Raw genomic sequence first — 27,888 nt, 5'->3', positions numbered from 1 at the left:
CTTTATGTGGGTTTTCCTCTGGCTTAGGTGATGAATAGCTCTGATCCAGGCAAAGGAGCTGCTTTCTCTCCTCCTGCTGCTGTGAAGTTCCCAGGGGAAATAAACAATGCACCAGACAGGCTGGGTCCTGCAGCAGAGCAGGGAGATTCCAGTACTGCTCTTGCTAGAGATATTTCCATAGATTAGGGCATATGAGGAAGGAATGGAATAATACCCAAGTTGCTAATAAAACTGAATAAACTTGATTTGGACACTGAGGAAATAATGCCTGTCTACACAATTACAAACACAAACCCTTGGAACAACACTAAAACTGTTACTTAATTCGATAAGCACTTCAGGAAATTCACTTCAAAGAACAGTATGACTTAACAGTCCCAGTTATCACTTATGAGCTAGCCAGATTCAGAATAAATCTGTGCCACCACATTTGCCTGGTGCCTTCATGATAGTGCAAAGTCTTAGTGCAACATAAAACACAAACTGTCACCCACCGCCACACATGTCCACCATCTGGCTTTAAAAAAAAATATCAAAGTAGTGGTGGTGGAGAACATGCAACATGCCAGAGCAGTAGTGATATAAACCAGTTGTTGCAATGCTGTAAAAAGTTGGGTACCATATAGTTCTCTTAAATCACGTAGATGTTACTATGCTTATGCCCTTAAGCTTCCTGTAAAACTGACAGTTGTTGAGAAAACTTTTTTTTTTTTTTTTTTTGTGAGAAATACAAGAAGATGGCCTTTAACTCTAGAATTAGGGTAGTGTTTGAAAACCTTTTCAAAAACCCTTTACTGTGGCCTTGATCATTAGCTAACACTTGCTGTGCCTCAGTTCCCTCATCCCTACTAGGACCAAGCCTGTCAGAATTCAAAAAACGTTTGGACAAACTGTCAGGCACATGGTGGGGTTGTCCTGTAGGACAGGACAGGACCAGGAGCTGACCCTGTTGACCTTCCTGCTCAGCATACGAGATGATTCTAGAGAAATTAGCACTTCTGGGGAAGGATATTAGCAGCTCCACATCTTTTTTACTTGTGCCAGCTTGGAGCACGAAAATGGGTCAGCACTTCTGAGATCTACTCCTTTGCTTTGATAAGAACAGTACACGAGGTTCCGTGTTTCAGCTGCTTTCCTGACTTTCAGGCACGACCACCAGGAGGTCAGAATACATCCGAGAAGCAAGATGAGCGCATTTCCTCTCCGTCCGCCGTGCCCTCGGTCCAATCCCATCTGGGAAGCCAATGGGGGAGCCGGGGGAGAGATCAGACAGCTCGCAGCCGCCCGCCGGGGCACGGCCGGGCTCCTAGGGCTGGCGGGAGGGGTTTGAAGGAGGAGAGGAAGAACAAACCAAAGAGCAGCGGCAGCCCGGGCGGGGCGGGCTCCTGCCCCTGGCCGCGGGGAGCAGCCGGTGTGTGCGGAGCGCCGGGAGCGGGGCCGCCCAGCCCGCCCGGCCCGGCCCGGCCCGGCCCGGCCCGGTGAGTCCCTGCGGGGCTGGGGGAGCGGAGCTCGGGGAGCCGGGGCGCGCCCGGGCTGCGGGGGATGCGGGGATGCGGGGCGGGACGGAGCGGAGCGGCGGGGCTGGGCGGGCTGCCCGCGGCGGGTCGCGTCGGTGCGGCTGTGCCCGCGTTCTCCTTACGGCGTAACTTTCGTGTTGTGCGCGTTCTCTGTCTCGGTGAGTACCGGGGCACAGGCAGGCTCGGGCCCCTGGGACGGGGTATGAGCCCGCCAAAGTTCCTGCAGAGCTCTGGGCATCCATCTCCCCGCAGCCCGGGCGGGAACGCGGCGGGAGAGCGGCCGCAGCCCCGCGGGGACTCGGCGGGACGGGGCGGTGAACAGAGACCGCTCGGCCCTTGGCTGGTGGCACAGCCCGCGGGGTCCTGGGGCCGCTCACCTCCCGCAGGTGCACTCCGTGCAGAATGCATCACCGAGTGAGCCTCGCTGCGTGTTCGGTGTTACGCGGCATGGCTTTAAAACTTCTTCCGTCTGAGTGAAGCTTTCCGTGGAGCTGGAGGGATGCTTTCAGTACAGCTGCTCTGTTTCTGAAGGTGGCCAGCAGGAATTTGTAGCTCAAACCAGAGTGAGCCAGGACTGTGATACTGGAAGTCGATGGGCTGTAAAACTGATATGCAGAAGCCTTAATGGCCTTTGCATCCTCAGCCTGGCAGTCTCCCACTGAAGCTGTTCTCTTGGGAACTGCCCTGCTAAAGTCCTTCAGGACAATAGGACATGCTGCTATTGGCATCTCTTACGTGGTCAGGCAAGATGAGCAGTGCCTCTAAGCAAATATTACTATTAATATGTTTTTAATGAGTGCTGTAGGCCTCGCCCATACCCAGTGTGTCTCCTTCAGGCACAAGTGTTGGCCATGAGCTGCCATGAGAGTAGCACTGGGACAGGAGAGCCCCTGTAGGGCAGCACATTGTATTGTGTGAGCCTTTTGAGTTCGGTTTGGTGATGATGGTAATGCTCTGCTGAAGCTCTGACTAAAGTGGCCACCTTCATAGGCATCTGCTTTTATAATCAGTTTTTCCTTAGTATAAGTGAAAGGGGTTCTCTCAGGCCTCAAACAAAAGTAGAGCATAGAAATTAGGAGTAAAAACTTCAGGGTTTCTCTTCAGCTTTACTTTCAGCACAATAGATGCTTCATGTTGCTCTCATGTGGGAAATGCACATATTAAGTGTGATTGCCACAGATGTGGAGAGAGGTGAATTGATTTCCTAAATTCAGAGAACCAGTGTAAGTACTGGGACCAACCCTGAGGGTTTCTTGGCTCCCAGTTGTAGATGACACTATTTTTTTCTTGCATGACTTGTGTGTACAGGACTCAGTGATCTGTGTTCACACCAGTGGCATCTACAAGGAAGAAGTGACCTGTGCACACCAATGGCACTGAAATTATTTATCAAGAGCTCAGGTGGTGGCCCCTCACCCAACTGTCTTCCTCTTTTTGTTGCTTGGAGCATTACTATATACTAAGAAAACCTTTTTTTTTTTCTTCTTGTTTTCTTTTTTTTTAACTCTACTTTCCCCCCACTCAAGTCAGACTAAATATCCCTGGTCAGGGACTGAGGAATTTGGTTTTCCTGAGTAAATGTTTTGGGCCATCTGATGACTAGGGCAGCTAAAAGCTGCATGTCCTGTTCCCCTTTTGTTTTTTTGTTGGTGCTACCCGTGGCAATAAGGGCTCTTGTGTGTCTCTGCATGATGTCTCAGAGGGATGCCAGTGCTTGTAATTCTTCTTGCATGGCAATGACTAACATGGGAAAGGAATCTGATCCACAGAAACCTAACACTGGTGTTTCACAAGATGATCTCATTAATTTCTGAGTTTGTTTTTTTAAGTAAAACTGTATGGTTTTCCAAAGAATAATTTTAGTCTGGCTTTTGCAATTGTCTACCTGTTGACTGTGGTTTCAGTATTTTGGGCTTGCCCGCAAATGAATTTACACAGTATATGAACTCCATGATGACCCTGCATGAGTCTCCCTGCTGTCCTGTGCTGTCCTGTCCCGCTCACTCTGCTCTGCAGAATTGCAATTGCAATCTGTAGTAATGGTGCAATGGAAAAGGAAGCTGAAAAAAGCTTCTGACTTATTCCTTTAGATCCCCTTTAAAATGGACTGTTGGGTGGGCCAGCTTTTTCTCTCTCAAGTGTTATTACAATCCATTTATACTGAGGAAAAAGCAGGTTTGCTGCCAGGCAGCATATTTTCCATCGGCACTTGTAATTGTTGGGTGGTGAGAGGTAGAGACTCTGGTTTCCAGGCTGGAGGGAGAGAGCGTGGCCAGGGTGTGCACTGTCATGTGCCCAACCATGAATTCCAGGTTTTGCAGGGATGTGGGCTCAGCTGTGTAAGCAAAACCTTCTGCCTGCTCACTCCTTGGAGCGGGCAGAGAGGTAGGTGGCCAACCTTCAAGCAGCCTGAGGGATGGAGAGCTGGCCTGGGGTGTAGCTGCAGCAGGGCTCTTTTTTAGTTTGTTTATACTTACACACGTGGGCCATGCAAAGTTGGCTAAGCCAAGCTTGACCAGCAGCAAAACAAACAGGTTTTACTGCCATGACCTGAAGGTTAGATCAGCTGCTGAGCTTCACTGGAGCAGGGACAGTTTTCATTTCTGTCAAGGAGAGGAGTCTCTCATATAGGGCTGACTCAAAACAAACATGGTGCTGGGTTGCTCAGTCTTCCTTATGGAAGCAGTGTTAAGAAGGCTTATGCAAGACAAAGAGGTGGTTTGACGTAGCCAGCATGGCTTCACTGAGGGCAAATCGTGCCTGACCATTCTGGTGGCCTTCTGTGATGGAGTGACTGCAATGTTTGGCAGGGGAAGACAGGTTGATGTAATTTACCTAGACTTCTGTAAGATGTTTGACATGATTCCATGTGATATCCTCATCTCCAAGTTGGAGGGAAATGAATTGGAAGGGTTGATTGTTCAGTGGATAAGGATTTGGCTGGATGGATGCATCCAGAGTTGTGGTCATTGGCTCTCTGTCCAGGTGAGAGTCAGTGGTGTCTCTCAGGGGCTGGTGCTCTCTAATACCTGTGGCATAGTGAGACCAAGTGCACTGTCAGCAGATGACACACAGCTGACTGGTGCTGTTGGCACAACAGAGGGGAGGGGTGGCCTCCAGGGAGACCTGGGCAAGCTTGAGAGGTGGGCCCACAAGAATCTCACAAAGTTCAACAAGGCCAAGTGCAAAATGCTGCACCTGGTTTGGGACAACCCCAGATATGAGGGCAGTCTGGGAGAACTCACTGAGAGCAGTTCTGTGGAGAATGTCTTGGGGTCTCTCTGAGTGAAAAACTGGACCAATGCAGCAATGTGTGCCTGTAGCCCAGAAAGCCAAACGTGTCCTGGGCTGCATCCAAAAGAACATGGCCAACAGCTCGAGGGAGGGGATTCTGCCCCTCTGCTCCACTCTGCTGAGACTGTACCCACACTACTGCATCCGTCTCTGGGGTTCTCAGTACAGGAAGGACATGGAACTCTTGTAGCAGGTACAAAGGAGACCACAAAGATGATCAGAGGGCTGCAGCACCGCTCCTATGAAAACCGACTGAGAGAGTTTTTCAGCCTGAAGGTTCTGGAGAGGCATCATTGCAGCCTTCCAGTATCCATAAGGCTCAATCAAGGTCTCTCCAACATCTGTAAACATAGTTTAACTTAAACCTTCTCTTTTGAGATTAGAAATTGTCTTAACAAGTTAATCATATGTCCCACAGCAGCAGTTCCTGCCCGGCATTTAATACCTCCTTCCCTCCAAGCAGACACACCTCCTCTACCTCACTGGCCTTGAGCCACCGTGACACCAGACACTGCAGGCCCTGAGGACTTACAAATATCCACTGGGATATTACAGTGCAGATCCAGACCTTTGGGGCTTGGGGTGTCTTTCTCCTGTGTTCAGCAGTCTGTGCTGCTGCTGGTGGTGTTGTGGCACTGGTTGAGCAGAGGCACGAGCAGCCCTGCAAGATAGGAGAGCTGGGCAGAGCCCATTTGCCCAATTTGGCCTCACAGTGGAAGATGGAAACAGAGAAGTGAAACTGTACACACAGTCTGGTCAAAGCAGGTAGTACATGGGAGGAGGGAGGTGAATTGAAGGAGTTCAAGAGAGCAAGGATGTGTCAACCTAATGCTGAGCCCTTAAATGGGCTTAAAGCTCAGCTCAGCCCACACTGATAGTATCGTTAGGCTTTGGATGGAGACAATGGGAGGGTTTGAAGTGGTGGTAGCTGGAAATGAGGGTGGTGCATCCCTCCTCCCCAGCCCATTTGTGTGCAGCTGGGGAGGAGGAATGTCCCTGTTGTCTGCCTGCAACCAGCTTGTTGGGTCTTCTTCTGATTGGTGGCCTTTGTTTCCTGTTGCATATAAAATTTCTTCACTTCTCCATCCTAAAATATTTTAGTTTATCTTTTGCGGTTCTGTGTTTCACATCTTCCTGTCCTCTTTCACTTGCTTCCTGCCTTTTCTGTTTTCTGTTTCTCCCATTAGCTCTATAAACCCAGCTCCCCAAGCAAGTATTTCTACCTTACAAGCTGCTTAGGGCAGCTAGATGCCTTTTCTAGACAAACCAATCCCAGACAAAACTGTCCCAGCCCTTGCACTTATGCAGCTGCTCATTTGACCCTAATCCATTTTAAAAGGAGAGTGCTGGTGGGTGAGGATGGAGTCAGAGGAGGGAGGTCCTTGCTTGCCGACACATCTGCGAGGCTGAGAGATCCACAGTGTGATCTACACACTTTCCCATGGGAGAAGCAGCATTTTAACTCTTCCCTGATCACTTCAAACTGATTATTTCTGGTCTCTGGAGCTTTTATGATCATTTTATTAGGTAAGGGGGTGAGTTAATCTCTCTTTTAATCAATCCGTAATTTAGATAACTGCATTATGTACCCATCTTCTGCCTGCACTTCCTCATTCATTGTCTTTTTTTTGCAGACTTCCTGGCTGTGCTTCAGTGGCGAGTGACTGAATTTACTCTTCTCTGCATCACAGTGATAGTAGTAATGTGAAGTTTAATGAGCACCTGCAAAGCTGTGTAGCAGGTAAGTGCTCCAGGGGTCATTCTTCCTTCCAGATTTGATGTGATTTAAAAAAGCTTCTTGATGGGCTCTCACTAGGAGATCTTGAGCCTTGCAGCAGAAATGCTGAGAGGAAATTGGTGTGGCTCATATTTTAGAAATGTTCCCAGCAGTGAGCTTCAAACAGCTTCTTGCAAAGCAAAAGCAGCAATGTTGTGAAGATTTAATTTGGAAATGGCTTCGGTGTGGAAGATCAGTGTTAGAAGCCTCTCTTTTGGACTTTCAGTATAAAATTGTTCTTATCTCTTGGTACAGTTGGGATCTAGTCAGGGAGTGATGGCAGAAGGGAACCAAAGGGTCCAAAGCTTTGTTGGCATCAGCTACTGATGCATTTTCTGCTGTGGAGGAGAACTTGCCAGGGGTACCTTACCCAGACTGGGAAAGTACTGGAATTCCCCTCTTCTAAGTGTTAGAGGGAGAACAGATGCCTGGAAGTGCCTGGACAACTTCCAGATGATCAAGGGTGACAGCAGAGGCCGATGAAGGGAAATAGTGCTTTCACAAGCCAGCAATATGGGGAGTTTTCATGTTTGTATGAAAACCCCTAAAAACACACCAAAAGGAGAACTGGGTGAAACCAAGATGTCTGGCAGTGCTGCTCTGCCAGTGTGTGACAGGAGGCTCTGTGAGTAGCAGTGGTGGGAAGGCGAGAACTGGAGCTGATGAGAGAGGGAGGTGCCAGAGCAGCAGTGCTGGCTGCCACAATGTCCTTCTACAGCTCTGAGTACCTGTTAGTTCATGCACTCCACATGACTTTTTTTTTTTTTCTTATTTATTCTGAATCTGTGTTGGGTGGTGTCTGTCCTCTTTTTCCCATCACAGAGTTCAAACAGCTGCTCTGCTCTAGCAAAGCTTTGCTCAGAGAGTTCCCTGGCATGCTCCTCCAGCCAGCCTCGATCAAAGCTGTGAGAGTTGGCCCACTGCCATTCTCCTGTGCGTAAATGAAGCTCTTTCTCTTTTTCCTTTCCATTCACCATCTTTCATTATTGTCCCTCCTCCAGAGGCAGGTTTTTCTGGCTGATCTAGCACATTATTTGTATCAGCAATATTTGCCTCAAGGCAGAGATGCTTTTTCAGCAGTTATACGGAAAACATCTGATACATCCCAGTGCCATGTATGTGGCTCAGAAAAACCAAGCATGATGTTGGCAAGAATGAGGATCATTGCAGCCAGCTGTTCCAGAATTTAATCTCTATTAGGCACAGTCTCCAACTCTGGTTATTCTGGTTGCCTGGCAAAGGAAAACTGTTACTGTTCCTTCACTTGCACTTGGAGAAGGTTCTAGTGCCTGCGTAGGAAAAAGGACATGAGTTATAAGGTGTCAGCTGAGCCACCAGTGTAACCAACTCATCTTTCGCTGGGTTGCCTCTGGGGATGGTGAGTGCTTTCAGTTGAAAAGGTAAAGTTTGTGGTAAAACCCAGAAAAACCAATGTAAATTGGTTTGAGAGTGCCTTGCTTTCAGCTCTTCCAGTTTGAAGAGGGTTTGGTGATGAGTGGTGAGCACCCGATGAGGAGTTGGGAGCAAATGGTTCCCACAATGTCTGCAAGGAGGTGAAGTAGCTCCCTAGGACAAGATACCACCTGCCTGTGCCAGGATCCCAGCAGGGATCCAAACAGCTTGTTTTGGAGAAAGCACACACAGTGATAAGGACTTTCCTGCAGGTAGGGCCAGCTAAGCAGTAGTCTAGACTGCCTTGGGAGGCAGAGATTTGCTGGAAGCTTTTCAGAACAAAGTAAACAGAGACTTGCCAGAAATCATCCAGGCACAGTGTAAGCCATGCGTGTAGGCAGAGGGAAGAAACTCTATTGCTTTTTCAGACCTCTTTTTCCTCCTATTTTTTTAAGCTCTTGCAGAGTGTTAACACATTCCAGAGGCGAAGCTAAGAAGATGTTCTCAAGCTTAAAATGTCACACTTGATATTCATACTATAATGCTCCTCAGAGGGGCTTGGTCTTCTGTAGCTGCACCCAGAATGCTTCAATCCTAATCTGTTTCCTCCTGGATGTTCAGGAGGAACGCTTCCACTGGTTTCAGAGGAGAATTTGATTTCTAAAGGCCTCTGGGGATTTAGCAACCTTGAGACTATTGGAAATGTGAGGGAAAATACTTGAAGTTTCAGCAGCACAGATACCTCTGCACTGCAGATTGCAACTCTTTCATGGTAATTAAAAATTACCCTTACCTTCCAGTCTTGTAGGGGCAAGAATGGAAGGGATGTCTTTATTTTGAGTAGCTGGAATCTACCAGTTGACCCTCCCCACCTGTAACACACAATGACACAAATTATCTGGCACAGTAGGTGACTTAAGGACAGAGCTCTAGTGTGGTCCAGCATAGGGAGTTGGCTATGCTCAGTCTAAGAATCATGGCCATGCTCCTCTGCAGCCAAAGTCAAAAGATGGTCTGAAGGCACTTGGATGATGTTTATCCCACCTTCCCGTTGACTCATAGCTGATTGTGCTCTTGGAATAGGTGCAGGGTTATGATCTCACACTCTGACAGAATTTCAGGAAGAAATGTCGAATGAAAGAGAGGTGTTTGTGTGCTAAGTCATCCACAACACGTGCTCTCAGCTCAGCCTTGCATCTGCTGCTAGTCCTGGATGTTTTGGGTCTGCCATGTGGAGCTGGAGGCTTTGCTCCTTGCAGAGCTCCTTGCCAGCTGCACCAGAGCGGGTTTTGTGCCAGTGAGCAGGGGCCCCACAGCTATGACTCACAGTTCCCATTACGTTGTAACAGCCTTTAAGTGAGCCGAGAGGCTGTCCCTTGGCTTTCGAACAAAGCCTTCCTTTGTTGTGCTTATGGTATAAAGAAAGCAACCGAATGTGCTCACCCCATACATCCCAAATGAAAACCACGTGGCTTCACAACCTTCATGTATGTGTGTTTGATACTTCTGCTGCAGCACTGCAAGCTACATCTCTCCTTTCCCCTTGAGGATTTTTAGAGTTTTTCTTCCCAGCATTCAGTTTACAAATTCTTCAGCAAAACAAAGAGCTTAGAGATGTTTCCTTTTCTTGGTAAGAAGAGAGGACTGAGCAGAGAGCACATGAAAATTATTAAATATGGGTGCATGTGGCAATAAGCTGTCTCTGAGTCATTCCCTTGGGTGAAAATGGCTCTGGGTTGGTGACCATGGGTGCTGAAAGGATGAGCTTTGTGGAAATATCATACGGAAGTGGGGCAGTTTGTTTTCTTGTATGACTTTGCTTTCTTCTGCTGCTTTTTATTTATTCAAACTCATTTTAAAGAGCAGGATTAGCCAGAAGTATTCTGCAGCCAACATATTTGTGTGCATGCGTCTGCCTTGGCAGTTGTTAGGTTTATGGCAAATGAGCCAAGACTGGGATTTCTGCTTCCCAAAGCATTTGTGTTGTTTCTCCTGATCTTTTCTGGAGTCACTAGGTAATGAAGTAAGAGGGTTTAATTCTTCCTCAGAGGCTGTGTGTGCTGCACAGTGTCTCTGCTTAGATCAGGGAGTCATCCTGGTGAGGGGCAAAGAAATGGAGCAATGCAGTAAAAGTGCTCTTGTTCTCTCTTCCTTCCACACCCTCTACCCATCCCTGCAGGGGATTTCACAGTCGGTTGGGTTGTGTTTTGTTTTTTTACTTTATTTTAAAAACTATATTGTGTTTAAAAAAAAAAAAAAAGCTGAGATTTCAGGCAATGGAATAAAGCATTGCTTTTGATTTCTGTGGTGACGTTTTGGCAACAATAGCCAGCTTTTAAATACAGTTCTTTCCCTATTGTTTGAATACAAACAGCAGTGACTGGTTAGCAAAACAATGGTCCAGCATCACACAAACCTTCAATCCCATCCAGTGGTTTTGGGTCCTGTTTAAGCAGACACTTGGGCCTGCAGATTTCCTGACCTATGAGTGTGGCTTTGTCACTGAGTCAAGGCTGTGATGGAGCAGAAGATCTCAAATCAGCCAAATTCCCAACCTGCAATGATAATTTCTTTTTGCTGTATTTTTGTTCAGTGTCTCAGTGTTGAAGTATCCAGCAACTACTGTGGTTTCTACTGTCTGTAATATATAAGTGCTCATTGCTCATGGCTGAAATAGGACTTCAGAGTTTCACATGTAAAACGTAATCACTCTGCGAGTCATGTCTGAGCCCTGCCAATATTTACATGTGCTCTTCTTAGATGTGCTGGAGTGCTGTATCCCTGCTGGGAAATCATCTTTCTAATAATGTTTGCACCAATTATTTCAATACCAAAGTATTTGTTCCAATGGGCGTATGATTAAGCTGAATGTACAAGGATGCATATGCTTACCTGAGGGTGAGGAGAGCCAGAGTTAACAACACTGCCTGATTTAACCACTGGTGTGGGGTTTTTCCACCTTGCTGAGAATTAAGTGGAGAAAAGGGGGGCAGATTTAAACAAACACCTTGGCAATTGCTCTCTTGCTGTACTTACCACCCTCCCTGAGGTGACTGCCAGGCCAGATCCACGAGCCATGGCTGCCTCACATGTAAGGAGCTGTTGTGTGGCTGAGGGAGTGACAGCCAGAGCAGGGCCCAGCAAGAGCACCAGGTGGAGGCCAGAGAGGATCTGTGCAGTGACAGTGCTCCATCCATTGTGGTTGACACTATCAGGGTTTTGGTGGAGCAGCAGAGATGTTTGTAAATCTGTGCTGATGAAAGATTGTGCAAGGGAATGACCAGCTATTGCCCAGATTCCCATCATGTTGGGTTGGAGGAGGAGGGTGCTGGTAAGGGTGGTAAGTTAAGGTTTTTTTCCTTTGTGTGTGCCTTTCTCCTCTTAAAAAAAAAATAAATATATATATATACATATATCCACACCACAAAAGTTTGGTCTACTGCAGTTGTTTTCCTCACTATTAACAGACAAAACCAAACAAAATGTATTTGGCTTAAAAAGGTGAGCTGTCCCTGGCTGTGGTCCTACTACAACAGCTCAATACGTGGGTGGGAGTCACATACACACTTCCTACCTTTGCTGTCCTGCCTCTCCTGCAGCCAACTCTGTGTTCCAATTTGTAAAACTTCTTGGCCATAGCAGAGGGAACACTACAGACTGCCTATGTCCTGCTTGCTGACAAGGGCTGAGCTGGCTTTGCATAGTCAAAAAGCAATAAAAACACATTCCGGCAATGAGCAGGATGCTGAGTATCACACTCCTCACACTGTTGGCTGTCTCCAGGTCTCCATGGGCACCCTCTCTTGGGTCCAGCCTTGCACAGAGTAAACAGTGAATGCTTTAGGAACATGATGTGTCTCTGTTATTCATTAATTGTTAAAGCTGCCTTTAGTGGTGGCTGCTGGCTTCTGGGGCAGGAAGAGGATCATGTTTTGATTAGTGTTTTGATTAGTAGCATGTTTTGATTAGTGGCATGATACCTGTATGTACTGAAAAACAATGACTTAGAATTGGCCCAATAAATCCCCACTTGCTGATGAAAGTGAAAATGAAACACATGCCACATCTTTTTGGGTTTTGGAAAAGAGCCCTAGAAGGCATATAACTCCCTTTGAGCCAGAAAGAATACTTTGTACTGTCTAGGCTTTGGGGTAAGGGGGATTTTGGGATTTTATGGCAACAGCTTTTGAATGCATCTGTGTACAGTGAAAGCTGAGGTAGGACAGGAGTACCTCTGAACATCCTGAGTACCACTGCAAGAAGAAAACAAAAAAACTGTCCTACTTGTACCCACAGTGGGCACTGGAATGTTATGGGGTTAAAACTGAAGCAAGAGAGAGTTAACAAGGCCTGAGAAAAAGCTTCCTGACAGCAAAGGCAGTACATGACTGGCAGATAGGAGAGAGACTACCTGTCTTTCCTAGGGCCAGTCAAGCACTCCTCTGCTTGGAGAGAAGCTGACAAAATCCTTTGTTTGGACTTGGGGCTGCACAGCAGCATCTGCTTCCAGAGCATTGCCAGTGCCCTTCACGTGGTTATCCCCCCTCAAATCCACCAGCCTGTGGGAAGGGAGGGCTATCTAGTCCTGTACACAGGATGAGCATCAGCATTTCCTTGGAAATACCTGATCTGGTGACCCCCAGGAGGAAAATATTGTTTCCGAAAGCCCAGAGCAGACCTGTTGGGCAGGATGTCCGACTGGGGCGGCGCGGGTGACCCCGTTGGCACTGCAGCAGGCCAGGACAGGATGTCCACGGATATTGCGAAAGGCCAACGTTCTCAATCAAACAGGAGAACAATAGCTAGCAGGCAAGTGGCCTTGTCCAGCTGCTGTGCTGTGGCCAAGCAGCTAATCTGGGGTGTGGCTTCCAGGCATAGTTTGGAAGGCAGTTGTTCTGCCTTACCTGACTGCCATAGTCCTGAGCAGGCCAATTGGCTTGTTCTGGTTTTAAACGTGGTTCTGTTACCAGTCTCAGCATCCAGGCCCCTGTACCTCATGTATTGGTGCATTTGGTCCTTCCCCACTTGAGGCTTTGGTAGAGAGCCAAAGACAGAGCCCAATCCTACCTGTCTGTGCTGAACCAGCTGTGATTGTGCTCACAGCTGGAATTCAGTACTTTGTAGCACTAATTTAATGCTGAAAAACAAGTCAGAACATGAGTTAGAGCTGCTGTGGCTGGCACTGTTCTGTCCCAGTAGACATCTCATCCCACTGACGTCCTGCACACAGCTTAATTCATAGGGGCTGAAAGAATAGCACAAGTTTGTGCTGCTCATGCTCTGTATTGGATTTTTATCCCTTAATTTTCCTGTCTGGGCTGTGTGTGCTGCAGCTGACTGTTGCTGATGCTCAGGGGAGGGGAGACCAAGAGCCTGTCCGGGTGCTCTGTGCTGTGTGGGTGTGGGGTTGTCTAAGAAACTGCATCTGTCCAGGTTGTTGGCAGTAACAATAATACTGACACGCATCTCTGTAATTCCCATTTCTCTGCCATTGTGCAAGTGTCTTACAAATCATAGCTTGTAGTGTCCACTAAGAGAAACCATGATTTCTTTCAGTGGCAGCTGGATCATATCTGTGAATACCTGCAGAGGTGGCAGTAATACTTGCAAATTAGAGAGGGATATGGTGCATTACCAAGGGCTTTCAGCAAACTTTTATTCTTTACTAGATCTGCATAAATGCAGCAGGAGCTGTTTTCAGACTAAACACTCGAAGGCCAAAAGGTAATTTGTTTGCTATTGTACAGCAAGAGAAGGAACCACAGAGGTCCCAGAAGCTCAACCATGAGGAAATATGGCTGGGCTGGGCCTGAAACCCCTCAGACTGAGGTTCACATCTTCCCAGTAAGAAAGTCCCAGTTGCAGGTTAGTGCCTGGTTTGACCTGTTAATCTCTGCAGTCAAAACAAGTAGCAGAGTCCTTTCCAAACCTCAAGAACCTTCCCAATAAGAGAGTCAGAAATCATATTTGTTCCCATGAAAGTTCTGGTTTCAAAAATTTGGCAGCTTTCAATGAAAAAAGCCTCCCAACCAGCTGTGTTTTCTGTAATCTACTTGAAATGCCTCTTTTCTTGCAGCCTACCAAAGCAAAACACAATGTAGCAGCCACCTATTCATTGCCTTTTGTGTCAGCCAGATCGCAGGAAGCAATCAAGAGCATTGTAAGTGATGCCTTGGCGTGTTCCAGTGTGATACTGAACTGCTCTCAGTGGCTTGACTTGGGTTTTTCCAATTTAAGAATCAAAGCTTCAGCTCACTTCTGCTTGGTTTATTGCTGAACACCAGCCAGGGCATGTTCTGCTTACCATGATTCAAAATTTAGAGGAATAAAATGGCTGAACAAATAAAGCTGCATGAGGAACTCCTGAGTAAAGAAAAGCACTGTTAATGAAAGGGAAATATTTTCCCTTCTCTTCAGAGAAAGTGGAGGCTTATCTGGGCTCAGAGCACATGAGCAGCCTGCAGAGGGAAGCTGCAAGCTGCCACATCTTTCTTCCCTTTGCCAGGCTGAGCACGAGGCAAAAGGTTCTGAAGCTGCTATGGAAAAGGGTATGAGGAAGGCTTAGGGACATCAGAAATTAAGCACAGTTAACTGGAAGGGATAGGACATTGTTAAGACTTTGAGCATCATCATCTCCATGAAGGACTTTGCTGCCCCTCAGGGAAATCCCCTGTTACAGGGTGGCTTAGGGAGAGCACACATTGCCACAGGGCAGCAGCTGCTTCAGGCTGGTCCACACAAACCCCGTATGAGGTTTGTTGCGCTCCCAGGTGAAGAGGAGGAGAAGCTGAAGGTGGAGCTGCTGTTGCCGCCTGGTTCTGAAGGCTTCTTCCTGTGCTGCTTCCCTTTCCTTATGCTGTGCTACCTGGAACTATGCTCTGGGCAAGCCAAACATTAGTAAATTGTGCAGCAAAGGCCTTTCAGATCAGCTAGGGTGAGAGCTGGCCTCCTGCTTGTGGCTTCATACCACCAACCTGAACTGAATGACAGCAGCATTATCTTTCCCCTTCCTCTCTTGGGGCTTCCTGCATCATCCAGGACCTGCTCTGGAGCTGGTCAGGATTCTCCAGCTGAGGAGGCAGCTTCAGATTTGAAAGGATAAGGTCTAACCTGCCTGGGAGCTGAGGGTGGAGGGATGCAGGTGCTCTTGCTGGACCCTTTGAACATACCAACTGGTTGTTTGTAATTAGGCAACAGAGCAATCAGCTGTTTTATCTCTCTGAGCCCTCACTCCCAGCTGGAGGGTGGGATGGTGTCTGCCCCCTCACTTCCCAGGGTTGTGCAGAGTGGTCATTAACCTTAAACTGGGTGAAGCCCCTAGTCAGTGAGTGCCACAGAAAAGCCCAGAAGGAAACTAATTCTAGTGCCAGAGGCAGGTTTGAACAAGTAGCATCACATGCTGGGCAGTGAGCAGAGACAGCTTCACATCAAGACAGTGAGGTTTCACATACCCTGGCCCTTCTTCATTTCTCAAGCAGCTTTCTTTGGTCTTCCTGCACCTTTCCCTGCTCTGTGCCCACGGGAGAAAAGAGGAGTCTCTCCATTCTTACCTGGCCCAGGGAGCAGAGCAGGGGCTGCTTTGGCTGCTGGCAGGAGTGGCCTACCTGTGACCACAGCACCCTCTGGGGGGTCTTTGGAGCCCCAGGACTGCAACAAGAGGGTCTGCAGAAGGTAGGTAGGATGTAAGCCTGTTACTGAGTCCAGATGTTTATACTTTAAATGGGAAAAAAACTGTCAGGGTGAGAAATTCAGAAAAGGCTGCAGATTGCTTTGAGGATTTGCTATTTAAAAACTTACGAATGCCTTTTATTTTTGTCCCCCCATATTTGAAACATTGCTAAATTTGATGCATAGATTGAAAAATTGCCATTTCTCTTTCCTAGTCTCAAGCTTGGAAAGGTTTGGACTCTCTCCCTCTTCCCCACACAAAAGCTGTCTCAGCCTGAGCAGGCATAAATATTTTTATCAGGCTTAAATAGCTTGGGCTGAAGTTAAAAGCAAGGGAAAAGAGCAGCCTTTGTTATGGGGAACGCTGGAGTCCCATAGCAGGCAGTGCTACTGGTTTCACCTGTATTGCTGAGTCTTTCATATTAGCCAGGAAAGCTGTGTCTGAGAGATGTGGGAATGCTCTGTCTGTACCACCCTTGCTGCTGCTGAGGGCAGGCTCCAGTGACTTTGGTCACTGAGCAGCATTAAACTTAAGCTTTAACTGAGGTTAATGTTTGGCTTCATTTTCTGGAGTGAGTAGCTGCAGTAGCAAAAGGGCAGTTTTGACCAGCAGAACCTGCTCTGGGCTGAAAACAGACATCCCTCTTGCAAATCAATGTGATCTGAAGATCTTGTCACTTCCAGTTTCCAGAGGTTGATGCCTGTAGCACTTGCTGGGGTATCCTAGAATATCAGTGTGACCTGGAGTGAATTCAGCTGAGCCAGCCAGTGCTGGACTTGGGGATCTCTGGCTTAACCCCTGCTGCTGGCAGAGCTTTGGGACAGGTAACCTGTGGCAGCTGTGTGCCCAGGGGCAGCTGGGTGTGAGAAAGAAGATCCTAAGGAGGCTGACTTCTTTCAGCCTTATTTTAGAAGTAATGTGGTTACAGTGAAACATTTCATCTACAGGGACAGTGGTCTAACAGAGCAGAGAAGTGATGTCATCCTGGTCAAGACTGCAAGAAGGAGGCACCTGGCCCCTGGCCATGTTATTTTTAAGCTTGGAAGGCACACGTGGTCTGCAAGAGCATAACACTAAGGAATGGAACTCGCCAGCACTTCCTGCCCTGCCCCAGCAAACTGATAAAGCCCTTTGCAATGCAGGGCAACCCAAATTTCTTTTTAAAATGTGCTCAGGCATGGAGCTCACAGAATAACTGGAACACCCAGATTTGGGCATTAATTCAGCTTTAATTCATTGCCTGATGAATGAAAGAGGTAATGTAAATGTAAAAAAGGACAAGATAGGGCCACAAACTGTTTTCAGAGCAATGTCTGCATAAGAACATTCATCTATGCATGTGCATGGGATCTAAAAAAAGTAAGTTGGTAGTTGGTAAATGTTTCACAGGGAGGGGCATGGAGCATTATCCTGAGCACCGTGTGAATTTTCTTGCTGCTTGGACAATGCATCTCAATCCTGTTCCCTTCCCTTGTTATTCCAGTCCCAGCCCTCTCATAAGCAAAGATAATTGTGTGCTGAAGGATACAGTTCCCATGTACAGTAAATGCTCACATTGAGGAAATCCAGGTTCCTGCAATCAAAACCAGCAGTTTGTTGTGCAGTTACGATAACAAGCTCCACTGGGGTGGATCTGTCTTTATTGTGTGCTCTGTGGAGGCATAAATGAGATTGCCAGAGATATTTTCCTTCTGGCCCAGATGCTGGGACAGCAGGATTGCTGTGGCACCAAAACATGCTGGGTTCAAGCCAGGAAGGAGCTATTCCAGGGGGTCAGAATTACAGCCCTGAGCCCCTGGAGCACACAGAGTACCTCACCATCTCTTGGCTCTCTCTGAAACAGCTTCATTCCCCCAGGAGAATTACTTAGGAATGAAATTGCTATTTCTGGTCTGATTGATGAAGTATGTTATTGATAGACTTTATTTCTGTAACAGAAACCCTTCTCTCTCAAGCACTTTTGAGGCATTAAAGCAGCTCTGCTAAAATTTCCCAGCTGGAAGAAGAAATATGCCTGCTTGTCCATCTTGTCCTTCTGATCTCCCTGTGCTAAGTCTGAGAGGTGATTTTACTAGAAAGAGGGACTGGTGAACTTCCAATGTTACAGCAATGGGTGACAGCTTCAGCTTGTACTGCCCTGAACAGGCACTTGGGCTCTTGACAGTGATGCCAGCCCTCCAGAAACAGAAATGCCAGCTGGGAGCAAACAGCCCAGGCTTTAGCTTGAGCACCATCTGGCCCAGACCTCTGAGAGGCTTTGTCACCACCAGGCAGAGACCCTGGCAATGGCACCATGTCCCAGAAAGCTGGGAATTAAATCCTTTCATTGTGAGCCCCATGGCACAGAAAGCTTTATTAAATGTGGGGTTGGAGCAGCAGAGCCAGTAACCACACAAAGCCACTCCAGAACACCGTAGTAGTCTCAGTCATGCCAAGGGCCTGTGCAAGGGGTGACACACAGGACTGTTGCTGGCACATGGCCAGGATGTGGCTCACAGCCTCCTTGAGGGCACTGCAAAGGAGTGAGCTGGCTGCAAGCACAGCTCTTCAGGGGTTGCCTGGGGGAGATGGCTTAGATCAAAGCCATGGTGTTTACTAATGTCCTCCACAGGTCAGTAGTGTAGTAAGCACCAAAATTAAGCAGCCTGATGCTTTGAGAACCACTGGGCTAAAGGAAACCCATTCCATTTTAGCAGAGTCTCTGTCTCTGCCCTTTTTCTTGGGAGCTGCGATCATGAGGCATCCTTGGGGGCCAGGAGGGTTTGCCATAGCCAGATCCTGATGGTGCTGAAAGGCAGGAAGAGTTTTGCCTGTAATGCCTGCTTAGAAGCACAAAACTGTGCAGGCTTGTTTCCACCCAGCTGCACCTCACCAGCTGGGCACTGAAGATTTCCCTGATCCAGGCAGGCTGTTTGGGTTCCCAGACATGCTTGACATGGAAGGTAGCCAGGACAGACCTGTCTATGCCACTGCCACATCTGAAATACTAGCTTTATGTTGAAGAAAAGCAGTGTTCATCTCCAGTCCTGCTCCCACTTGGGGAGGTTCTGCCTGCTTCTTTGTTTCCTTTTCTGTCCATGGAATTTTAAAGGAGAGGCAAAGGAAGGACCTGCCCTCCCATACTATCCAACAGCATCATAGTGGGTTGACAGAAGGAAGTGCCTTCAGAGTTCTGTTTTTCGAAGTTCATTTGATAAGAGCCAGTTTCATCCTCACCATCAGCTGATAAAGCCTCTTAGGGAAGTTGGTTGATAACTTGCAGAAATGGGTGTGCTCTTAGAGGCTTCTAGATTCAAGCATTTTTTCCAGGGCTGGGAAGGATGTCAAAGTTCTTATTGCAGTGGGGCGTTTCTTTCATATTTGGAATATATTCCAAATCATGGGTCATTTCCCCTTTCTTTCTCTTCCAGGGAAGAAACTGCCATGCCCGTGGGACTCTTCCGGGTGTGCCTACTGGTGATTACAGCTATTGTCAACCACCCGCTCTTGTTCCCTAAGGAGAATGGCACCGTCCCCGAGAACACAGAAGAAATCATCCAGAAGATGAAGGAGCGGGAGGAGAGCCTGCGGCTGGAGCAGTTGCGCCTGGAGCAGGAAATCGCAGACCAGGAAGCCACACAGAAGGCTCTGGAAAAGGCTGCAGTGGTAGTGGAGGAAAGCAAAGAGCAAAAGGTCCGATGGGATATGTGGACTGCCCTTTCCATGGTCATCTTCCTGCTGATCGAGCTCTGGAGGCAGGATTTCCAGGAAGGGAATTTGCAGGACACAGGAGGAGAAGAGGATGACATGGCAGTCCTGGGGAAGGCATTTAAAGGAGTGGCCTTCCCTGACAAGGCTGTCCTGGCCAGCTTCTATGAGAAACGTATCCTGGGAACCACCGCAGACATGGCCAGGATGCGGGAGATGGTGGAAGGCTTTGCAGATGACCTGCTGGAGGCCTTGAGGAGTGTGTGTAACCGGGATGCTGACATGGAAGTGGAAGATTGTATGGGTGTGGGGAGCATGTATGAGAATTGGAGAGTGCGTAAACCTTTCGTCTGCGATCTGATAGTGCCTTTTGCCCCTCCAGAGCCTTACTGCTTTTGCTGCCAGACCTGGTGCTCTGGTGACTCTTTTCCCCCAGATGAACAAGGTTATGGCACTATCAAGGTGTGCAGGGCAGGTGAGGATGCAACGGGTTGCATCTGTGACAAGACTAAACTAGGGGAAGATATGCTGTGCCTCCTCCATAGCCAGGTCAGTAGTACCAGGCCCAGCAGTGAGATGGAAGACCTCTTGTGCTTCAAAAATACTCAATATTTGGATGCTGACCAAGTCATGAAGTGGTTCCAGATTGCTGTCACCAAGGCCTGGAACAGAATCTCCCACAAATATGAATTTGACCTTTCCTTCAGCCTCCTGGACTCACCAGGAGCCCTGAAGATAAAATTTAAATCAGGGAAGTCGATTGCCTTCAACCTCACCCCTGTGGTGCAGTATGAGAACTCTGACGTTTACTTCATCTCCCACTTCCCTCGGAGCAGCCTGGCAGCAGACATCCCCTCCAGCACCCACTGGTTTCTCACCTTTGCAGTGTATGAGAGGAGGTTCATCCAGCTGGTCTCCAAAACACTGCCTGCCAATGCCTGCCATGTCAGCTGCCTTCAGATCCTCTCCTTCCTCCATGGGAAGCAATGCAGCCTCACAGGTCCCAGTGGGCTCACCAACTACCACCTGAAGACAGTGCTGCTGCATCTCCTGCAGGCACGTCCCAGTCAGGACTGGGCCCCAGACAAGCTGGAGGCCCGCCTACAGGACATGCTGAAATTCCTAGAGAAATGTTTGCATGAAAAGAAGCTTTATCACTTCTTTATTGGCAATGGGAAGATACCAGCAGAGCTGGGTTTCCCCATCATATTTCAGAGGGCTGAGCCTCTCAACCTTTTCCGTCCCTTTGTGCTACGCAGGGACATTTACAGGAAGATGGTGGACACATTCCACGAGATGCTCAGGAACATGTCTGCACTGATAAATGAGTACACAGTGCACATTCCCCTTGCACACGCCAATGGGATCCGTAAGGAAGCCCTTTAACAAATGCCAAACTCTAAGCACAAGTCCAGAGGGCAACTTGCTGAAGCCTCCTGGACACAACTGACTTTGCCAATAGAGCTTCTTGTCTGGAGCTGAACCAGTCCTGGGCCATGGTTCCTGCTGAAAGGAAGAGGCTATGGGAGGAGAATAAGGAGAAACTGGAAGATGTGGTGTCAGAGTAGATTTCTGTTCCACTGCTGTGCTTGGTTTTATGCAGCTAAGAATATATTTTTTCTATTGTGCCTCAGTCATGCTACAGCAACAAATAGAAGTAATTTATTCAGATGCCTGCAATGCAAATGGGGGTGAGGGTGTGATGGTGGCCAAATACTTCATTTCCTTCCGAAGGGGGAGATAAAAAGGGGGTGGGGGAATCAGAGACAGGATCTTGGGATCAAAGGAGCCTGTCTGCTTGCAGACAGCAGGAGCTCTTTCACCAATGGGAAGTGCAACATAAGTCTACATGCTGGTGTGGAAAGGAGGAGGGTCATGCACAAGATCTGGACTGGATGGAGATTCTTAAATAAAGTACAGCTTCAAAAGGGAACTGTAGTTAAAAAAAAAAAAAAAAAAAAAAAAAAAAAAAAAAAAAAAAGGCAGCAGAAGAAAAAGCCTTCTTGATTAGACTTGCAGCAGTAACTTAAATGGCTTGTCCTGTCCTTCAAAAACACCCCTGCACATTTTTTCTCCTATGGGAGAATGTAGCAGAGCAGGGTCTGTGTCTTCAGACCATTTTATTCAAGTCTTCCATGGTAACATGGCTAGTGGTTTATATTCCTGCCCATTTTGTATGGATCAATGAACAGGAACCTTTTTTACCTTAGATAAAAGAAACACCACTATTGGGTTCTGACTTCTTGGGTTGTTTGTTTTCCTTACCTTGGGGCACTAAGGTGTGAGAATAGCCTAGAGAGAAAGGAAAAGCAGGGCTTGAACTATATGATCTTTGGAGGTCCCTTCCAGCCCAAACTATTCTGATTCTATGACTGCTGTCAGTTTTGCTTTCATGAAAGAAGCAGTTCTCCAAAATGATCCTGTAATGAAGCCAATCTCAGAAGTCTGGTAGCAGGAGTGAACAATCAGCCTCCAAAGTAGAATGTGACTCTCTGCACATGGTTCTAATTAGGCCTAGGCCAGCAGGGAGGAGAAGGAAGGAATGAAAAAGATGCACACTTAGTAGACCTGGGCAGTGCTGCTTGCAGCTGCCTTATGATCCATGTTGCATCCCTTCTGCTCCACATATGCAGGCAAATGCTACTTTATACATTCTCTTCAGTCTTTTTAAAGACTGCTGCTCTGAGGAGCTGCACTAATAGACTGTAATTTGCTGAGCTGGGAGTGCAAAGGAGGAGAGCTGCTGCAGGGTTTCAGGCCAGGGGAGAATCTTGAGGCATGTGCTAAAAAAACCCAACAAAACATTATAGAAATGCAAATTCCTGAAATCCCACAGGAAGCATGTTAGTGCTTTGCTGAAGGAGAGGACTCAGGAGATCCTCACCCTCCTGAGTGTGGGGTCCAAGCCAGGGGCCCAGTGCATCATTGCTTTATGCTGCTCCCAGGAGCCTGGCCTCGAATGCTAAGGGGCCTTTCCTACCTTTTTCTCACACTAGGATTCCTGCAAAGTTTTACACTAGGGCATCTCATAATCCTGTTGACAAGAGGGTGGTTGTTCTGTGAGGTAAGATCCATCAGGGATGCTTTTACCATCACTCTACAGATCCCTTTTTATCAGTCCTCTCTACCATATCAGAGAGAAGATTCAGTCCTGTATCACTGCTGGGGACAACATAAAAAATGAAGCTGGTTATCCAGCCTTATCCAGTTGATAAGCAAACTCTCCATAGACAAGTACTCTCTTCCCTTTTCCTGGTAAAAGCTGTTTCATTGTCTCATGATGTCTGCTGCTTCTCTGTCCTGCCACCAGTGAGGGCCATCACACACAAAGGCAGAGAAAGCTGTAACTCCTGTCTCCACGCCTGGTTTACAAGAAAGCATGGATGGTGACAGAGCTGTGCTCAAAGTGCTGCCTCACTTGGCTTTTGTTATCACAGGTAGTTAAGTAGGATCTTTGAACAGAAAGTAACGGGTAGGTAGGAATGGGGGAGAAGAGGCTGGTGGGTAATGCCAGTAGGAAAAAGTCTTGGATCATCAGTGCTTGCTTCAGCATCCTTGGTGATGAGTGCCTGGGAGATTGCCAGGAGAGCAACAGGGCAGGACTAATTGCTGACGCTAACAAGTGCTGTAAATCCCTGGCTTTCCTTAGTATAGCCAAGAAGGCTTTCCCCAGTAGGAAAGAGAGCAGGAGCAATCTCAGGGGCCATGGCAAGCAGGTAGTGACAAGCAGAGGTACAGAGAGAGTGGGTCAGTACTGGAGCCTGGAGGCTACATCAGCTGTGTCAGTCGTTTGCAAACCCAGGAGATTTGCCATTTTTACCTGCCCAGGTTTACTGCAAAGTGCCTTAGCAGATCCAGCTTTACACAGACTGCTGGCAGGCAGGTCACACTGGAGCAGTTGTGGTTGAAGTTGCTTCTAAATGTGCTCCCAGCCCAGCCAGAGAAAAATTAGAATTTCTCTGCCATTTCCTGTCAGGAGTCTAAATTTAGACTGTCCAAAGAACAGAAAGAAATTTGTGACCAAGGTTTCTCAGGAAATGACATTCAGAGTTGAAAAATAACTTTTATATAAGGTTGAGCATGAGAAGAAAAGGCTGTTGAACAGAATAAGGTAACTCCCCTATTAAAATGTCAGAACAAAGCTTTGCAACACCAGTTGCAGTGGGATTGTAAACGTGCCCAAACCCGTCTTTACACAGCCCCAAGCGCTGCTGCTCAGACTCAAAGGGAACCTGAACTGATAAGTGGATTGAATCTTTTGTTCTTTGTTTTCTGTACTTGTATGCCTGTTCTCTCTTACGCCCAAACTGACCCTGCAGTATTCCCATGGGGTTTAGTTGAACAGAAGCTGGAGCTGAATCAAGTAATTTGTGGATCTGATTCCACTGAAAGCAAATTGCTTGGCTTAGTTTTCCTACTTGCAATATGCTCATTTTGCCCTGAGCACCTTTTAAGTGATCTGGTCTGTGCTTTCAGGCTGTGAGGGGACCCACTCATACCTGTTGGGGGAAAATGTTATCTGTGATTATAAAATTTGCTCAGAGTGGAGAGATTAGATTATAAATCTCAAGAGTGGAGATCTTCCTTGCAAACCAAAGGTACAGACATGTCCCATCAGAGGAGAGGTTGGTACACAATGTTTCTTTGGACCACACCTCTGCCATGGTACAAGGAGGCTGTGATGTGAAGCACATCATTCCTTGGCCTTCCTTGTCTCTCCTGGATCAAATCTTTGCCTGCCAAATACTAGCCTGTTAGTAAAAGCCCATGCTCACATTTCACAAAATCAAGTTTATAAGACAATTCAGTTCCATCAGTTGCCAGCCAGTGAAAATGTCCTAAGACGTTTTAGTGTTGCCCATGGGCAGTTCTGCCTTGATTGAAATCTGGGTGGGTAATCATATGAAGCAGCTTTAAAGGATGGGAGTAGAAGTGAGGTTTTGTGGTTTAAAGTGAAAAACGTTCTTTTAAAACCTAACTGCATATAGCAGCTGAGTAACAAACATCTCTTTGGCAGTGCCTGTATCTCTGTGAGGCATTCTAAGGAAAGGTAAACAGCCTGTCCTGGACCCTCACTACTGTTCTTGCCATTTGCTAACCAGGTGAATTTAACACATGAACTCTTGAGTGCCTTCCACTGGTTTCCAACCACTCCCTGTGCCCTCAGCTTGTGGTTTTAATATTTTATTACAGGCTCTGTCAAAGCAATGGAATTAGTGGTGGGTTGATAGCAACCACTGATCTACAGCATAGCCTCAGGAGCCATTTGCCTTTAGAAAATGTCTTGGTCTAAGGTTATTATTGCTGTACAGGAGCTGAATGTCTTCTAAGGGGAGGTGCTGGGTGTTCACTGCTAAGCAGCCAAAGAAGAGAGTTTCTCCAGGTTGCTCTGTATACAGGCATATACAGGGGTACAAAGATGTAGTTTAGCAAAATGATCCAAACATTTATCCAGTATTCAAGCACCAGCCATTTTTAATGCAAAGTCTTTGCAGTGTTTTCTCTGTGGTGAAGAAATGAGACTTTAGGCACCTGTAACAGCTTTGCTGCTGCTCAGTGAGGGGTTGGCTCTCACAGGACCCTACCTGGTAAACAGCTTTATTTATTACTTGTCTTTTTTTTAGAACTGGGGGGGGGGCTGTCTGTGTGTATAATGTTAGCTCAGAAGCAAAACTGTAGTACAGTGATGAACCTTGGCAATGCAGCCAAGAGGGGCAGTAACACCAGAACTCTCCAGAATAAGGTCTTCCTTGATTGACAATGCTGTACTTAAACTGCTGCTTCTATAGCAGGACACTGTTGAATCTGTATAGATCTTCTCTTGCAGCTTTATTTATAATAAAGGAAGTCTTGTACAAAATCTAAATGAGCATGAAGCCTCTTTTGTTTCTAATTCCCTGCAAAATGTTTCTGAGAGGAAAAGGAAGGAGCGGGGATGTTTCCAGTGTGATTCCAGCACAGTGAGCCCAGCAGCAAGAATCCCTGGGATTCCTGTAGAAATAATTCCAGACTAAATAGCAACATGAACATAAAGTGGGATAGCTATTCCAGAATAATGCCAGGGAGGTCATTCTTCCTGAGAATACAAATCCACAGGAACTCAGAGTAATTATTATTAATATGTTCGCTCAAAGACACCCTTTTGTGGCAAGCCCTAAGTAATGCTGATAGATTTTGCCGTTATGGGCTGAACAAGAAATGTCCTGAATTTCCATTTCAGCCAGAGGATCCTCTTTACCGGCTCATTTTATGGGTATCCGCAGCCAAGTTCAACCACCCACCACCACTTAGCCCTTTGCTTAACTACTTTGCCTGGTTTAAGGGAAGGGCACCTCCTTGTTAATATTCTAATATGCTCTGGCTCTGGAAGCACACCCAGAGCTAGTTATTAATTCATATAATAACAGCACCACTGTTTCCTTGGCAAAGTGTCTTTCAGCCCCACAGAATGCCCTGCACACCTTTAATAACTCTGCGTTCCAGTGCTCACTGGGGCTGAATCAGCACTGCGCAGGTCTAAGAAGCAGCTGGCTTAAAAGCTGCAGCCCAAATCTACTTAGCCAGAAGTTAAAATTTCCCAGGGTCAACCACACACTGCTGGAAAGGGAATTCTGTAGCCCAGGATCATCCGCAGTCCTGGTTTTGTGCAACTTTGTTAGAACAAAAAAACCCCAAACCAAACAAGAATAAACCCATCCTGATTCAAAGCTATCTGACAAGCTCAGCAACATTTTCTCCACTGAGCTCTTGATTTTCTAGAACACTTTTTTCCTTTGTCTCAATCTACTGCTTCACTGTTGCTTTGGAACAGAAGGGTAAGAGCAGAAAGAGAAAGTCACCCACTAGAGACTGGGTTTTAGCTTAAAAATTTAACTAATGACATTTTATCACTTATGGGGTAGCTGTGAGCAAAGACACAATCTCCTTTATTTGAAGCAGGCAGAAATACTTGTGCTATTAAAAAAAAAAAAAAAAAGGCAAAAGCAACCTCAGATGATATGGTGACTCACAAGCATGCTAACATGAATTCAGTAAGGTACCAAGTAGGGATCAAACTGATAACACTGGTCTCAGAATGGGACACTGCTCAGGATTTGCCCACATATAGAACATGTTCCATCCACTCTGCTCAACTCTGTATTACAGTTTGTTGCTTGCAGCACTAAAAGCTAACACAGGTCTGTCCCCAAATACCACTGGCAGAGGATCAGATTTTAACTTGTATTCAACTGGATTCTATTTGGGAAAAGGATATCTCATGGTGTTAGGTCATTAGGTCCAACCAAACATGTGAGTTGTTGCATCCCTTCCAAGTAAAATTCCAAATTCCAGGCAGTCCTGTGTTTTTCTGAAATGATAAATTCCTTATGGGAACATAAACTAGGTTATTTTTAGCCAGTCTCCTGTGCAGTTGGTGTGTTCACACATATGAGCCAGGGGGAAAGAGGGCCTGTGCTTTAATCTTCTTCCAAGTAGCTTCTGAATCCATCAAACAACTTTCTCTCAATTTGATGGAGCTCAGAAATACCTCTGATAATCTTTAAGCAAGCAGGCAAATGGATATGAGACAGAGACTCTCATAATGCTTCAAAAGCACAAGAGGTATTTTAAATGTTTCCAGTGCAGTAAAAGGTAGTAAGCACTCATGTCTTCTTTGACCTGAAGAAATAAGTTGTGAGAAAATGCAGAGTTGTGTTACTGCTTCTGCTACTCTCAAAATGATCCACCCAACTTTGCAGCAGAGCCTTAAGGGCAGATGGATGCAAACAGTTATTGCCATCATATCTGTTGGACTAATCTGGTCTCAAAAGGGAAATCTGAGCAAGCCTCTACTGTGGATCAATTATTGTTACAGCGTTTTTTAAAAGAAACTTCATTTTCCATTTATGTTACATTTAAGAGTGTCATCTGAGACTCCTCAACTGCTGGAAGTAAAATTTCTGGCTGCAGAGGCAGAGAACAAAGCTTCTCAGTCATTATTCAAAGGCAGCACCTCTGCAAATAAAGGCTCTGAGTTTACAAGTAATTATAAATCTGTCTAGCTAAAACCAGAGCTCACCCAGAATGTTAGAGGCGGGAGAAAAAAAAAAAAGATATTAGCTTTATTGATCTGCTCAGAGGGGGAAGCACAGAAAGTGCTGAGGTGAAACATTTAAATACAGCCTGTTCAGATATTTGAGTGCCTGTAAAATGTCTGACTGTGGCACTGTGTTAAAAATTGTGCTCAAAAATAAAAATAAAACCAATTAAGTTCTTAAAGGTGTCTTAGGCACTCAGCAGGAAAAAGAGTCTATTTTAGATGTGAAACTATCTTCAAATCCACTGGTGGGCCCACAGCCATTAACAGTCTCAACTCAAAGATTTAGTCATGTAAGGAGACAAGACTAAGTTTCTCTCTATTGTCCTACTTTGCAGAAGAGCCATGACACTTATAATGCCATTGGAAGTCCAAATAGGCACCTTTCTGCAGACACTGTAACATTCCGGATCCAACACTGTGCAATACAGGCCCAGGAGGCAGAGCTAGGCAGGTCTGGGATCAGTAACCACAG

At 46.7% G+C, this 27,888-nt stretch overlaps 1 protein-coding gene across 5 annotated transcripts; it reads left to right on the top strand.

Moving 5' to 3' along the window:
• The first annotated feature begins 1,168 nt into the window (after nt 1–1,168).
• Nucleotides 1,169–23,023, top strand: ITPRIP (inositol 1,4,5-trisphosphate receptor interacting protein). 5 transcript variants are annotated; one of them, XM_083866803.1, is made up of 4 exons: nt 2,435–2,918; nt 6,151–6,338; nt 6,446–6,552; nt 19,060–23,023. In XM_083866803.1, exon 4 carries the CDS (start codon nt 19,073–19,075, stop codon nt 20,720–20,722), a length of 1,650 nt encoding a protein of 549 aa, XP_083722929.1. In that variant the 5' UTR covers nt 2,435–2,918; nt 6,151–6,338; nt 6,446–6,552; nt 19,060–19,072; the 3' UTR covers nt 20,723–23,023. The 5 variants fall into 5 exon arrangements, with proteins under 5 accessions (XP_083722930.1, XP_083722929.1, XP_083722931.1 ...); XM_083866804.1 differs by lacking the exons at nt 2,435–2,918; nt 6,151–6,338 and adding an exon at nt 1,169–1,463; XM_083866805.1 differs by lacking the exon at nt 6,151–6,338.
• Nucleotides 23,024–27,888: the final 4,865 nt, after the last annotated feature.

Source organism: Zosterops lateralis, assembly GCF_965231275.1.
Source record: "Zosterops lateralis genome assembly, chromosome: 8".
Lineage (NCBI taxonomy): Eukaryota > Metazoa > Chordata > Aves > Passeriformes > Zosteropidae > Zosterops > Zosterops lateralis.
This window is presented reverse-complemented; position numbering and strand designations above follow the sequence as displayed.

Bases quoted from the DNA above. Each gene is read 5' to 3' on its own strand.
- ITPRIP (XM_083866804.1), top strand. From the start codon at position 19,073: ATGCCCGTGGGACTCTTCCGGGTGTGCCTACTGGTGATTACAGCTATT.